The 16,329-nt window shown below is 42.9% G+C and overlaps 1 protein-coding gene across 1 annotated transcript in view; it reads right to left on the reverse strand.

The window, feature by feature from the left end:
* Positions 1-9,625: 9,625 nt before the first annotated feature.
* LOC111142827 (phospholipid phosphatase 3-like) overlaps positions 9,626-16,329 on the reverse strand; it is a 28,857-nt gene continuing 22,153 nt past the window's right edge. Inside the window, exon 5 of the mRNA XM_022496151.1 lies at positions 9,626-11,550. Coding sequence (XP_022351859.1) covers positions 11,425-11,550 — 126 coding nt within the window. The 3' untranslated portion in view covers positions 9,626-11,424. The remainder of the gene's footprint in view (positions 11,551-16,329) is intronic.

A 16,329-nucleotide genomic window follows, 5' to 3' on the forward strand; every position in this document is an offset into this window, starting at 1 on the left:
GCCGAGCAGAAAGCCCGATGTGGGGCTTGAACCCAGGACCTGGGATCATGACCTGAGCCGAAGGCAGCAGCCTAACCCACTGAGCAACCCAGGCGCCCCTATTTTTTTAACTTTTAAATGCAATTAAGTTATATGTAATATAAAGTTTATCATCTTAACCATTTTTTTTAAAGATTTTATTTTATTTATTTGACAGAGAGAGAGAGGTCACAAGTAGGCAGAGAGGCAGGCAGAGAGAGAGGGGGAAGCAGGCTCCCTGCTGAGCAGAGAGCCCAATGTGGGGCTCGATCCCAGGACCCTGAGATCATGACCTGAGCCGAAGGCAGAGGCTCAACCCGCTGAGCCACCCAGGTGCCCCCATCTTAACCATTTTAACTGTACAGTTCAGTAGTATTAAGTATATTCACATTGTTGTACCACCAATTGCCAGAACTGTTTCATCTTGTAAAACCGAAATTCTATATCCATTAACAATTTTGTTCTTTCCTCCCCCAGCCCGACAACCACCATTCTGCTTTTTTTCTATTACTTTGACTATTTTATATACTCTGTATAAGTGAAATCATACTTCCTTTGTCCTTTTATGATGGTTTTATTTCACTTAGCATAGTGTCCTTAGGGTTTATCCATTTGTAGCCTGTGTCAGAATTCACTTCCTTGTTAAGGCTGATAAATATTCCATTGTAGGTATATACCAACTCTGAATTTTATTTCACACTGAGATAGGGTTTTTTCTTGATATTTCTAGAATCTATCCCTGCTTCTATATATCTCTTCTGGGTATGCCTTGGCAAAAAATATTATCCTTTTCTCCTAGATTAATATAATAGACAACGAGTTGTCTCATTTTTTTTACCTTTCTCTCCTACTTAAACCTCTATTCTGTACAATATCCATAAGAGTGATAATTTTAAAAATATTTTTAAATTATAAAAGCTACACATTCATTCTAAAGATATGGAAAGTACAGAAAAATGTAAAATAGAACAGTAATCACCAATAATCCCACTACACAGAGATAAATCCATTTATTTCTTTATTCATTTACTTTTTGTTTCTTCTAACCTTCTTCCCTCCCTCTTTTCTTTCTTTCTTTCTTCTCCTCTCTCCCTCTCTTTTTTTCAAACCAAAACCAGAACCATTGTATTTAAGATCTGAATTCTTTTTGGGTTCACATTTTATTATGACTGTCTGCTATACCTTTCAGTGCTGTCAAATACATTTGAATGCTTTAAAATATTACATCAGTTGGACATATTAAAATGTATTTAATCATTTTCCAATTATTTAACATTTTGATTGTTTCTAATTTGATTATTATAAACAGTCTTCAATATGCATTCTCACACATAAACTTTGTCTTTATCTCTGATTACTTCCTTATGATAAATTCCTAAAAGTAAAATTATCAGATCAAATTATATGAATGTGCTTAAGGCTCTTGACACTTTTATTAAATCGCCTCAGAGTAACTTTGAAAAAATGCAAATCTAAACATTGTTCTCTTTATTTATTCAAAACATTTTTTAAATTTATCTATTTATTTATTTGAGAGGTGAGTTCCAGCTCCACATTAGGCTACAATTACTAAAATAAATAAATAGAATAGAATAGAATAGAAAGAATAGAATCTTCCATTTAAATGCTTGCAGTGAGACAGACCTTATGCTAAAAACTCAAGTCATCTAATCAGCTGCCTATTTCACATAGGTATGTTGTCTCCAACGTCCAACTGAAGAAGTAGAGGCTCCTTAGTGGGTGGCTCCTACGGTTAAATGGCAGAATGGAGACTTAAACCCGTCTATCTGCTTCTAAGCCCACATTCCTTATCACTGTGTGAGATGTGCTTCCTCTCTGAACTTCTTGCCTTTAGATTCCCCTTCTCTGGGTTTCCATAGTGTCCTGGGCTTACGTCTGTCTTTCTGTTTGTCCACATGTCAGTATCTCTCACTAGACTGTAAATTCCTTGAGGGCAGGAGCTATGTCGAAGTCACAGTGTAGAATCTCAGTGAATATTCATTGAATGAATGAGGAATGAATCAACAAACACCGGTTGTACTCTTACAACTCTGACCTCGGTTTTCCTTAATTTCCTTTGCTGTCACTGATGATGACTTTATGAGCTTGTCTCCTTGGGGGATCACCACTCATTTCCTCTGATGTTTTGATTCATGCTGGGGTCCTCCAACTGAGCAGAGGTGACATCATGGTCATGGAACTCCTGTGCCAATAAAGGTGGACCCCCAGACAGCATCCCATGAATCAAGTAGAAAGAGAAAGATGTCGAGTGGCAGTGCTGGTAGGAAGTTTCTGTTTGCCCACACATGCCAGAGTAATGAGAGGAAAAGACGCAGAAAAATAGAAGGCAGAGGCTTAATGGGATGGAAAGAGGCCCTTGTGTGTGGCAGGAACTGGCTTCAAAGGATTAAAAAGAAAATGAAAAGAGAAAACATGGCACATAAGCTTCCATTGGCATGAAAGAGATCAGATCACAGGAACCATTGTCTGCACTGATGTCAAAACTCATTACACCCCTCCTCCCAACACCCTACATGCAAAAGCAAGGTAGTATTTGCTTAGGTAGAATGGATTCCATACCCCATAACAGGCACCTTCCATAGGGAGAGTTTCTGACTGAGAGAGGCTTGGACCACATATTCCACAGTTTGGTCACCAAAGTGGCAATTATCCTTTATTTCCCCTCTCCACTGCCACCACAAACATCACAGCATCTCCATAAGCCACCTAACGGCTTGTGTCTCCCACTCAGAAGAAGCAGAATGAACATGGACATACATATATTTGGATGCACACACACATACTTGCATGATTACCCAGAGATACACAATCATGTATTTGCAAATCCATATACACACTGGCACATATGATCACCCCCCCACACACATACCCCCACACCCACATACAACTTCCACATAAATAAGCTAGGGACTCTCTAGTCATCTACTCAATCAAACATTATTTATGGAGTTCCTACTCTGTGCTGGCCACCATTCTCTATCCTAAGGAAAAAAATGAAGGATAAGACATTGTCACTGCCCTAAGTTCCCAGTCAATAGTGAGATAGAGAGATACATGGTCAGTTACAGAACAAGAAGGCAGTTGGAAGTCCAGAGAAGTCATCCAACACAACCTCTGGGCTCAGAGTTTTTCCAGGGATGGTAGAGGTAGATCTAATCCTTAAAGATGACTAGTTAAATATACAGATGGGAAGTAGTATGAGTTTAGGAGAATTGCAAGCAGTTCAGCATGGCTGGATTTTTAAGGGACAAGGGGAAGAGTAAATACACTGGGGAAAAAAAAAAAAAAAAGTAGGGCTAGAGGGAAAAGCAAGTCCCAGATCAGGAAAGTTGTCCCATGCTGAAATTCCGAATCTAACAACATGGCAGACTTCGCTGGTATAGAACTGTTTCCGCCTGAAAAAACACATAGAAATACTGAATAAAATGTACTCTCTCTCTCTACTGAATAAAGTATAATAGTTTCATGCCCCATTAATCCATGGACCAGATCAGTAGAAGTTCCCTAAATCTGAAATGAAAGAAAAGTATAAAACCAAGGTAATACCTTGAGGCTGAAATTGATTTGGAGAGGTAGGAAGAGGTCAAATCATGCCATCTTGTGCCTCTAAGAAGTCTCAACTCTTTCCTGCAATCGTTCTTTAGAAATTTTAAAAAGAAAATAGTATGATTAGATTTGCATAGGCCAAAGCCTATGAAATCCCTGGGACTCCCTGGCAAGAGCAAAAACAAAACTACTTTTAAAGACCCAGGGCACATGGGACTCCTACAGAAAATACAAGTCCTGCTATAGATTGTCTCAACATAAACAATTATAAACAACACAAGCTCAACCTATTTGGCATCCAAAATGAACATTAAAATGCAAGGGGATTTTATTTATTTATACTTATCAGATTGTTAAAATTTAACAGTCCAACAATACCAATTGCTGAAGATGGAAATCAATTGGAAATCTCATGTGCTGCTAATCATAGTATAAGTTTGATACAACTACTTCTGAGAGTATTTTGGCAATGATGTCTATGAAAGAAAGGATGTATATACACTGATTCCATTTCTATGTATATTGGGACTCAAACTCACTTACTTGGACAAGGAGAGGGACATAAGGGTGTGCAATGTTTCTCTGTATATAATATTTCAAAAATGCAAACAGCTTGAATGTCCTTCAACATCATAAAGGATTGATAAGGAATGGTTTACCCATGCAGTGAAGCTACAGAGTGGCTAAAATGAACATTCTAGATCTGTGTTCCTTCATATAAAAATTGCAAAAACTCAATGTTCAGTGTTTAGGGCAGATTATAAAAATACATACTATTTTGATAATTTTTACATTTATGCATATTTAAAATTCATAAAACAGTTCTACACATTATTCATGAATGCATCCATATATGGGGCCAACTAAGATCGGATGTGAAAGAACTAGCATTCAGGGTAATGGTTACCTTTGGGACAGACTGTGTGGAAGAAGGGGACTGAATTCAAACTGTATCTTAACCGTTTGTTTTTCAATTACAACAATATTTAATCTTTATTAAATAGGGTAAAATGCAAATTTGTTATATCTGAGGAGGAGGCATACGGTTTCTATGTAACTCTGTATTGTATTACATTTTTAAAATAAATTGAAATTTTAAAATAAGAATAAATGCCATGCAAAGGATTGAATTCCCTGAGCAGAGAGGGACATGGTTAGTTTTATGCTCTGGAAAGCTCCCTCTGGCCCCTGTGTGGAGGAATTTTTATGAGAAGGTAGGCAGAGACAGGGCTACTGCAAGAGACTAAGAAAGAGTTAATGAGGCCCGGCGCAAGTTCATGATCAGGGAGTGAAAGGAAGGGAAGAGTTTGAAAGCTATTTAGGAAGTAAAATTGCCAATATACTGTCAGTCTTTTTCTTTAGCCTTTGGTATTTTTGTTTGTTTGTTTTTACACACTTTCCTTTTTCCCTTTAGAATTGAAGTATGACAAAACAATAGACAAATGCATAAATCATAAGTAGACCGCTTAGGAAATTTTCACAGTGACCACCACCCAGGGCAAGACCTCTCCCAGTCAACATACCCCCAAAGGTAATCACATATCTGACTCTGTCACCAAAGCTGAGTTTCATCAGTTTTGGTTTTTTTTTTTTTTAAAACGCTAAATTGAATTTATTAAAATAACAGAGGCATTTAATAATCACACATCATGAGAGTCTAGATCCAGGTGGCTTCAGAGCTGATCCATCCAGGGCATTGGGTCAACAGCTCTCTGAAGTTCTGACTTTTTCCTTAGGCTGGCAAGGTGGCTGCCATCACCCCAAACATCATACCCTCACCAGACAATGCCAAAGGAAGGAAGCAGCAATAACCAGCTTCATGAGCCATCTCCTCAAGTGCCTTCCTGTTTTCTCAAAGACACAGAAAATGAGCAGCTGCAAGTGGGCTTGGAAAGCCAGCGCCCCTCTTTTTTAGACTCCATGGTCAAGGTAGGTTAAGAACAACCTTCTTAGGGTGGGGGCCATTATGACGGTCAAGCCATTTCCTTGGTTTCCAACCAGGCCAATTCGACGCTAGGAATCAAGTAGTACAAATATTTATTTTGGTTCAAGTGTCCTTTCTGTCTAAGGTATAATCATTACTCTGGAATTTTCTGTTCTTGTTGAGCTTCTTGAAGTACTGTTTTTGTTAGGGTGGTTTTATTTTTTGTTGCTGCTTTCCAGTTTTGAGATATAATTGATATACAGCACTGTTTAAGGTATACAGCATAATGATTTGTCTTACATGTATCGTGAAATAGTTACTACAGTAAGCTTAATTAATATTTATCATCTCATAAAAATAGCAAAAAAAAAAAAAAGGAAAGAGAGAAAGAAGAATTTTTTTTCCCTTGCGATGAGAACTCAGGTTTTTCTTTCAAAGCTTTCAAATATACTGTACAGCAGTGTTAACTATAGTCATCATTGCATCCCTAGTACTTACTTATCGTATACCTGGAAGTCTGTACCTTCTACCACCTTCATTCAATTCTTTCTCCTCCCGCCTCTGGCCTCTAGTAACCACAAATCTGATTTCTCTTCTATGGCTTCATTTTCTTGCTTGTTTTTTACATTTCGTGTTGAAGTGAGATCATATAATATTTTTCCCCCTCTGATTTATTTAAAGCCCTTAGAGTGCATCCATGTTGTTACAAATGGCAGAATTTCCTCCTTTCCTATGGCTGGATAATATTCCATTGTACATATATTCAACAACTTCTTCATCCATGGATGACACTTAGGTTGCTTCCCTGTCTTGGTTATTGTAAACATAGCTGCAGTGACACGAGGGTACAGATATCTCTTTGACATCATGTTTTTGCTTCCTTCAAATATCTTTTCAGAAGTGGAATTGCTGGATCCTATGATATTTCTATTTTTAATTTTTTGAGGAACCTCCATACTGTTTTCCATAGTGGTTGCACCAATTTGCATTCCCACCAACAGTGTGCAGGACGGTTCCTCTTTGTCCACATCCTCACCAGTGTTTGTTATCTCTTGTCTTTTTGATGTCATTCTACCAGGTGTGAGGTGGTATCTCACTGTGGTTTGGGTTTGCATTTCCCTGATGATGAGTGATGCTGAGAATCTTTTCGTGTATCTGTTGGCCATTCATATGTTTTCTTTGGGAAAATGTCTAGTCAGGCCCTTTGGTGATTTTTAAGTTGGGTTATTTGGTTTTTACTATTGAAGTTAGTGAGTTCTTTATATACTTTGAATATTAACCCTTTATCAGATATAGAATTTGCAAATATTTGTTCCCATTCCATTGGTTGTTTTTTCATTTTGTTGATCATTTCTTTCACTGTGAATTTTGCCTGTTTTGAACTTCATAAAAATGAACTCATGGTGTGTATTCTGCTGGGCCTGGTTTCATTCATTCTATAGTCTTTCTGTGAAATTCACTCATATTGCTCTGCATAATGGGGGTTTGCTCATTTTTGTTGTTAAATAGTGTTCCTCAAGTAACTAAGTAATTATCTACTTGATTGTTGATAAGAATTTGAGTTGTCTCCAGTCCTAGATAGTACATCTGTAAGCATTCTTATATATGTCTTTTGGTGAGCATATATAGATCCTTCTGTTGGGTACATATTTAGGAGGGCAATTTCTGGGGGATAGGGTATGTGTATTACTGGCTTTAGTAGATACTGCCAACATTTTCCAAAATGGCTGTGCCAATTTACTTCCACACTTGTAGTGCATGAGCGTTCCAGTTTTCATGCCTTCACCATTTTGTAGTATTGGGTTGTCTTTTCTTTCTTTCTTTCTTTCTTTCTTTCTTTCTTTCTTTCTTTCTTTCTTTTTTTTTTAAGTTAGAAAAGGATGTCACAAGTATGTAGTGATATCTCATTGCGACTTTAATGTGCCTTTCCCTGTGACTAACAGAGTTCAGCACGCTTTATGTTTATCTTCCATTTGTATATCCTCCATAATGAAGTTTTAAAAATGGGTTGGCTTTTTTTCTATTTCTGCCTTAGTTCTTAATTACAAATGTGTGTGACTATTTGATTTTATACATTCTCCTCTAGCCTATAAACTCCTTAAAACTGACATCCGGTTCCTTTAATCCACAGTCTTATCTTATGTGTTTGCTAGTGCTCGGGACACAGTAGGTAATTAATCCTAATCGACGAGTAATTGAAATGGTTTGGACATGAATCCCAGAGTTGTCTGTACTATGGCATGGCTCCGCCTCTCCTTAAGTCTCCAGGAAATGGGATTATTTCTTCTTGAGACCAGCTGAGTCTGTCCAGTGCTACTGGAAAGTTGTGATGGGAAGACTGGAGGATTAGCAGTATGGGACACTTGGGGATTGGTCTCCCAGTCCCTCCTCTCACTTGCTGTGTGTCCTCCTTTATCCCCTTCCCCCAGCAAGTTATTTTGTCTATCTGGACCTTTGTTCCCCTAGATTTGTAAGGAAGATTTGGATTCTGACCTCAAGGATTGCCCTGGCTGCATCCTGGGGCCCAATGAAACATTTCTGCTTACAGGAAAATGCTGGGAAAGTGCTGAGCTAATATCAGGGCCTGAGCGGGCTTGTCTAGAAGTGAAGAGCTGACTGATCTGGGTGGCAGGAGCTACGAGCCACATGGGCTTATTCCCGTAGCCTGAAATCAAATGAAGTTTGCCTGGTTGGATTTTGAAATTGTGTGCTAACCATGGCTTCTTTTTTTCTGTCCATTTTCTCTTTTGAAGAAGAATGTCTGTTATTCTATGCCTATCCCCTCACTGAATTTGGGGAGCAGCTGACTTGTTTCACAGGCTTACTGATGGAGGGCAATTATGCCTCAGAACGGATTCAACCCCGCACCTCATCTTTACCTGTTTTAGATGATCTCGTTTCAATGATGAGATCTGAGACTCTGAAGTTCAAAATTAGGTAAGATTTTGGATTCGAGCTGATACCGTGCGTTGAAACCTTGTGTGATGTTGGGACCCAGTGAAAGTATTTCGCGTGTGGGCTGGATATAAATCTTTGTGGCCTGGAGGGTGAACTGTAGTAGGCAGTATGACCCTCGCTTCCCCTAAGTTGTCCATGTTGCAATCCCTAGGGACTACGTATCTGCTATGCACCATGCCAAGGGGGAATTAAGGAGGAGATGGGATGAAGGTTACTAATCAGCTGACCTTAACATAGGTAGAAAAGGTGGGCCCAACATAATCACCAGGGCCTAAATGTGGAAGAGGTGGAAGAAACGGAGATTCAGAGACAGAGTGAGCAGGACTTGGCCCAGCGCTGCTGCCTTTGCTGGTGAAGAAAGAAGGCCACAAACCAAGGTATGCAGATGGTCTCGAGAGGCTGGAAAAGACCAGGAAACAGCTTCTGCCCTAGGGCCTCCCAAACTGCCAGATAATAAATCTGGGCTGTTTTAAGCCACTACGTTTGTGATAACTTGTTGCAGCAGCAATAGGAAATGAATACAAGTCCCGGCCAGCAGCTGACTCCTCCAGGATCTTAGACAAGTCGTTTGATCTTTGCATTCCTTCGTATTCCTCATTTCTCAAAATAAGAACTGCCATTGGGATCAAAAGTGACAAACAGGCAGAAGTGCCTGGCACACAGGTGCGTGTTGAAGGAGAAATTTCTAGCTTCCCTGCTCCTCTCTCGGCTGGGCAGGCACCAGGAGAGAAAGCAAGGGTCAGCTGCCATTCTCCCTGGAGCGCCCTCCACCCTGCTTCCTTTGATGTATAAAGGGCTCCCTTGGGAGCTCCCCAAGCACACATTATCTGGAGCACTGCTCCTTATCTGCCTTTGGGGGGCCCACAGCTCCTCCCTCCCGACAAAACCCCTTTAGAATACAAAAGCTCTTTAGAAGGGTCCGAGACAGAGCAGAGGCAGAGCCTTGCTGGGCAAACAGGCTTTCAGAGATGAAAGAGCAGCTCAGACAGCTATGGCAGTCCTATGGCCACCATATTTCCCATTGGAAGGATCTGGTAGTGGTGCCCTGAGGTGAGGCTGGCCTATTTAAAGACCTCAGATCGCCCACAGTCCCCCTTCCTCCTACCACACACCGGAGACAACACATCCCTCGAACATTCTAGGATTCCAACTCCTTCATTAGTTGTGTTATGAGCTTTTATTTAAAAAGCACATTTAATACAAGTATAGTTTCGCAGATACAAGTTTTCACTTTGTATTCTACAAAAGTCTTTGAATAGTATTCTCTTTACAAAATGGAACCTTACAAAAATACTGACACTTTAATGTTTTTATACAGTTTTCTCTAGTTGTAGTTATTTCTTTCATTGTAAAACAACGTCTACCACAGAACTACGGTATTTTAGTTGATATTAAAAAAAAAATAACTCAATGCTTTTTTAAGCAGCTAATGTAAATAACACAGGTCGAGACACAGTTTATAATCATAGTGGATATAGCTAAAATTGTTTCAGAAATAATATCTTACATAGTTAACTTTTAATGTTTTATACATTATTTATATAATATTTATATATAAAAATCATAGCTTGCTAGGAGTTGAAATGAAAGGACGGCTTCTGTAGTAAGGCTATGCGCGTGGTTGATCCATGTGGTTACACTTAGCCCTTTGAAAGGTCTGCATCCGTGATCGAAAAGCCTTTCTTCCTTCCTCCTTTCCTCCAAGGTTCAGTAGAAAGGATCCCTGTCTACTGCCTAGAGTGAGGCCTTGCTTGGAAGGACACTTATGGATAGAGGATGGGAAAAACTCTACGGAGATTTAACCCATGTGTTCTGCCCAGCAGAACCTACCAAGAACTGCCCTAGAGATCAACCCCAAGACAATAGTGCTTTACACAGCTTAGCAAGAGCAGCACCCACAGAGACCCTCGTCAGCTCCGAGATCTGGAAGGGTAGCCTCTCAGGCGTGAGACTGTCTGCTACTCTGGCTCATTCTGACTTCGAGTAGCCAAAAGCTTGGTGGGTTTTTTCATTCTTGCCCCTTCACTCCCATGTCTCTTGTGCATAAGGCTGCTTTCCATTAGCTGGCGGCAGAGCATGCCTTGACTCGTGTCCGGACCCTCCCAGGAAACCCTGGCGGGCACACAGCAAGGGCCTCGAGGGAGAAAGCAGTGACGGAAGCTAACTAACTATTATCCGAGGGCGTGCAGGTGCTGGGTGACTGGTGAACACAACAGAGGCCTCCCGTAGCCGACGGTCCCCCACGACAGCAGGACGCGGCAAAAGAAGACAAAGGAGGGCCAGCACCCTCGAGCTCTTCTGAAATTGTGCTATTTGCGAAATTCACTCATCCACAAAGAGTCTCCTAATCACTAACGTGAGGGGCTGTGGTTGCTGGCCTGTGGGCCGGGGGAGTGAGGGCTGAGGCCTCAGGAATGGGAGCTGGGACTCAGGATCAAATCACCTGGCGTAGAAAACCTGCTCTTTCCTTAGATTTAACTTCCTGAACCGAAGTCACAGTACAGAACAGAGTGGTGTGGACAGAGAGACACGAGAGAGGAGCCCCCCATGGCTATTTTCTTGATTCAGTGCTATTTCTGGCATTGTGTGCTACAATGGGAATTTGAGCTTTTTCTCACAGGCCTGGGATTCCTCGGGTCGCAAGGGTGATCGGCAGACTCTATGCAAATCATTTTTTAGTGTTTGTTCCAGAACAAGCCCGTGTTCACTAGAACATGAACACTTAAACCAATTGCACATCCAGGATTTCGGCACTTGGTGTTAATCTGCTGTTGTTTCCACATAGGTGAACGCTACCTATTTTGGAAGGCCACAAAGTAAGACTTTTTTTTTTTCCTTTTTAAAATCGGTTGGGCAAAAAGTTTTTCCCTACATTCTACTGTCTGATGAGATTGAAGAGCAGCAAGAACTTGCTGTCAGCAGTCATTTCATAAAACAGCTCAGGAGGTGGGCGGCACCTACACCATGTTGTGGTGATTGTTCCTGTCAATAACGTCCACAGGTGAAAGGATTTCCTTCCGGAGAGCTGAGGGAGGCAGGGAGAGTGTCGTCTTGGTCTTGAAGAGGTCGGACACAAAGAAAACCTACAAGCACAAAATCAGACATCCGAATCAGAAATCTGGGGTCTGGGGTCTGGGGATAGGCAAAGGGAAGGTCACAGGAGCACAGACTTTGGGAAAAGGGGACCCCAAACCGTAGAACTTTGAATAAGGAAGGATCACATAAAGATCACATATATAATATATTCCAACTTGTGTTCTACAGCTAGAGAAACTGAAGCCCAGGGAAGGACAGTGACATGCCCCAGATTGCACAGCTGTGGCAGGAGTAGAACTCAGTTCTCTGGACCCTCAGTCCAGTGTTCCATATCCGAAACCCTATTTCCTTAATTTCTCAAGGCAAATAAATAGTGATGAAAAATAAGTTCTTAAACAAGGAAGCAAATCGTAATTAGTCACATTCATTAATCCATGATACTTTCCCTTTCCCCATAAAGAAATCTAGGGTGTTGACCACAAGAGATCAGCCAACATGAATTCCTATCAGCAGGACTGGAGAAGGAAGCAGTTGTGACCATGTTTTCCTGAAAGCCCAGAGAGTTCAACAATTTGATGGGGGTGAAGGAGCTGGGGTTTTGTGGCTGAGGGAGAGTCAGCAACTAACCCGGGGGAGAGGTCAATGAAAACTCCTATCGCTCCTTCCCAACGTCCTTCCTCCTTGTGAACAAGACCTCACACAGTCTTAGAATCACTGAGGAACATTCACTGAACATCCAACATGTAGGGCTACGGAGATGGCTCATGCGTAGTTCCTGTCTCAATCAGCCGACGACGACAGATTCAAGAACTTGATGAGTTGGTGTAGTAAGAAAACTTTGTGCTTTGTATTAGATGGCAAAGTAAACATGCAGGCATCCTTTTCAGCCACTCAGCAACAGGAGTTTCTATTGAGTAAACCGTAAGAGGCAGCTATCAGTCACATCCTTTAATAGGAAACACATGCCTGGGTTTCAGAATGGAGACTAGAACACCCTTAACAATTTCCTTATGTCTAGCAGCTTTCTGGATTGAGATATCCTTGTCCTGCAGCGGGTCATGTGCTCACTAATGGTGATGGTACTGTGACTTCGGACACAGTATAGGCTGGCAAGTGACATTCTTAATTTAATAAGACTTTATCAACACCAAGGTTCGGAGCGGCCAAGGCCCGGCCATCATAGGGACTTGGATCACCTGCTGAACCAATTTCCAAAATGTCCTTTCTGGAGAAATACAGCAATCAACAAAAGGGCCCCAAAAATCACAGCAAGAAACTGGCGATGACGGTTATTCAGGAGCTCAAGTGACTAGAAGACAAACGGGAAGCAGAGACTCACCAGCCACGACAAAACTGTGACACCTTTTGCATTTTGTACCCAGGTCACAGATCACCTACTCAAACATTTGCAGTCCAAGAGCTACTCCATTTTACAAAGGAAAAAAATGAAGCCTTCTCTCCCTTTCCTTTCCAAGGAGGTATCAACAGTGAAAGAACTAAGAGCCAAGGCAAGAAAAGATTTGGACCCAACCCTGCTGGGAGGTTCTAGGCCCCTGGGCCGGAGATCCTTTATACACATCTGGAGAAGAGGCTTTCAAGTGCTCCTGGGATGAGGAAATACTAAGGAACACAATTAAAGTTAAACGCGGAGATAATTAAACTTTCAACTCTTGGCTGACAGGTACAGAGTCAGTGTCCCCACTTCTACCGGGAAACTACCCTCCCTTCCTCCTTAACTTTGTCTCTGAGGGTGTCTTCAATTAACCCCTCCATGGCTGACTCCCAGCTGCACTTGATCCTGCCCAGCAGCTGGCCTCACCAAATAAGGTCTCTTACTGCTCCCCGTTTCTCAGAGATCTTTCTCCCAGCTTCACTCCATCTGCTGAAGACAAACACAGCAGGGGGCAGTCCGCCAGCCCCCATCAACGTCTTCCCTTCAAGATTCTGACACTGCCTTCATCTACTGGCTCATTTCCCAGTTTAATTTTCAGAGCTCATATCTATTGCCTGTTAAGGTTTCTGTTTCCCAGCTGCAAGATGGGGATAATATCGAGGTTCAAGGCAATAACATACTCGAGGAGACCTAAACCTGAGTCTGGAATATAGTTCAATAAAAAAATGTTCCTTTCGGGGTGCCTGGGTGGCTCAATGGGTTGATCCTCTGCCTTCGGCTCAGGTCATGACCTGGCATCAGGCCCCACGTCAGGCTCTCTGCTCAGCAGGGAGCCTGCTTCCTCCTCTCTCTCTCTCTGTGCCTCTCTGCCTACTTGTGATCTCTGTCAAGTAAATAAATAAAATCTTTAAAAAAATGTTCCTTTTTGTAATGCTCTGGGCCCCAAAGTAAAGACCTAACGGACCTCGAGTAAGTCAAGCCCCTCATGTGACCTTGCTTGTCAGCCTTTCTCCCTAGATGGGAGGCCTCTTGGGGATGGAATCTGGGCCCTAATGATCCCACATCACCCATAACACTTAGCATTGGCCCTTGCCCACACGAGGGGCTCCGTGTTTGTTGTTGAATTTCTAAACTCCTCTCTACTGGAAGCAAGCACTCTAGGCTTCCATTTTATGGGCACAGGCAAATGCCCCAGACTTGAGGGGCACCACGCACTCATACCCTGCATGTACACAGCCGGGCAGCAGGATGAAAAGTTGAGTGAGGTCCGGCAGAATCCCCCTTTAAGCTGCATTTCGCTTTCAGCATGGCTTGAGCTTACACAAACACTTTTTTGGGATCATGAAACCCGATCCTGTCAGGACTCAAAACAGGGCTCAGTCTTTCTAACGCTTGAACAGCAGAACACAAAAAGGACTAGCAGAAGTGAAAACTTCGCTCGGAGCAGTTCCATTTCCTGCAGAAGGTGATCTCCACCCAAAAAGAAAACCCAGAGGCCCAGGCGGAGAGGCAGCTATCTGATGTCTAGGGAACCGCTCTCAGCCCACAGCCCTGGTCCACAGATCTCTCTGTAGGAAAGAGCGCAGTAGGTAATAAATGACAGTGTCGGCAACCAGGAATCTACACCCTAAGCAGCAAGATCAGCTCTTGCTTACGCTGCCCGAAGCATTTGCCTTCAATTCCATTTCTCTGATTCTTTGCATTTTATAAATTGCTTTTTCACACCGAACATCTGCTCTGTGCCAAGCCCTGATATTAGAAAGACAAATACACATAAGAGTCCTTTGCCCTCCAAAAGCTCGCAGGGCAATGAGGGAGAGATCCCGGCAAACAGACAGCTACAATGCAGTGTTAAAGATCATGACAGAGGGAAGCCCGGGTGTTGAAGTCGCGCAGAGAATGTGGCATCTAACCCAGACTGAAGCGGACAGGAGGCGGCTTTACAAGGCTTCCCCTAAGGAAGGTGTATTTGAGCTGAGCTCGATAAGGGTAAGTAGGAGTTAGCAGGTGGTGAACGCCAGGAATGTTGCTCCAGGCAGAGGAGCACAGGAGAGGCGACAGCATGTTCAGGAGCTTTGGGAAGGAAGCTCAGTCTGGCTTCGGCCAAGCGGTCAGTAAAGCTGAAGAGGAGAGAGCCAGGTCTCAAGAAGCCTCCCAGGACAGGTTAAGGAATTCGGACCTTATCCGGAGGGCCTCAGGAGCCACTGTCTAGGCATCTATGGGGAAGAAGCATGGTGAGAAGACAGTAGCTGATAGGCAGAAGCAGTCGAAAAGGGCACAGGGAACCTGAAGGCAAGGGCGCCAGGTAGGTCCTGCAGCACCTCGGGGAGGATGAGTCCACGGCATGGTTGTGGTACAGGCCAAGAAGACACAGTTTTCTGAGCCATTGAGAATGGACTGCTGTTGACAGAGATGCTGTGTACCAGTGTAGGTGGTTATGTGCGCAGGGGAGGTGGTACTTTCCTTTCGAGTTCTGCATTAACTCTAGAAATCTTTGCACTTGTTCCCACCAAACCTCTTAAGGTCTAGGGAAGGAAATTCTAGCTCTGCTTTCCTCCACCTTCGAATATTCAAGGTTCCTCTTGCAGTATCTTGGGGAAGTGGTTCTGACCTTCTCCTGAGTCAGAATGGCAGGCTATTTTGTGACCTAAGGGTGCAAGGTGACCTGATGGGACCCCACCCAAGGACCGTGGGGTCCTTCAACTGAGAGCAAGACTACATGCAAACAAGGCAATCCCAGGCGAGAAACGCCATTCACGGTTATGAGGGGGTAAGAAGCACACAGGGAGTCTCCTTGCCAACAATGGCTGTCTTTACTGGACTATCGCACGCTTGCAACCAGCTCTGCCCACTAGAGCAAGACAGACTAGCCTTCAAACCCAGGCCCTGCCATTTTCAGTAAAATACCTAAATGAGAGACCCAGGACCCACCTCCAAGCGTTACTCTAAGGACGTGTTATAACAAAAGACATAAGCATGACAACGTGCCTGGGGCCCAGTAAGAAGTTAAAAAATGGGAGCCACTGTCACTGGCTTGTGTGTTCAGTGCCTATCCATACAATGTCACTTCTCCTCCCCCGCCCTTTGTGGGGGAAGGCAACAAACAAGAGAAGGCGCTAGGAAAGAAGGAAAAGGAGAGAAAGAGGGAGAGAGGAATGAATCAGAATTATAAGCCAACAGGTAGAAGTCAAGCCAGACAGGAAGACCATAGGCAGGTGGGAGTTTTCCAGAAGGCAGATAGAATCTGATCGCTAGGTCCTGTAATTTCTGAGGCTATTTTGGGGAATGAGTCAGCACAATCAAAAAGGAAGATGCTGTTGATGTTCTGTCGCTGGCACTTACTGGCTCCAAGAGATGCCAAACCCCCAGGAGCCCACACAGTCCAGTGCTGCTGGGGTACTGCCTGGCTGGAGCTCACCAAGAACTGAGGCGG

The sequence above is a fragment of the Enhydra lutris genome, unplaced genomic scaffold (genome assembly GCF_002288905.1).
Source record: "Enhydra lutris kenyoni isolate GAN:26980312 unplaced genomic scaffold, ASM228890v2 scaffoldscaffold9, whole genome shotgun sequence".
Taxonomy (NCBI): Eukaryota; Metazoa; Chordata; class Mammalia; order Carnivora; family Mustelidae; genus Enhydra; species Enhydra lutris.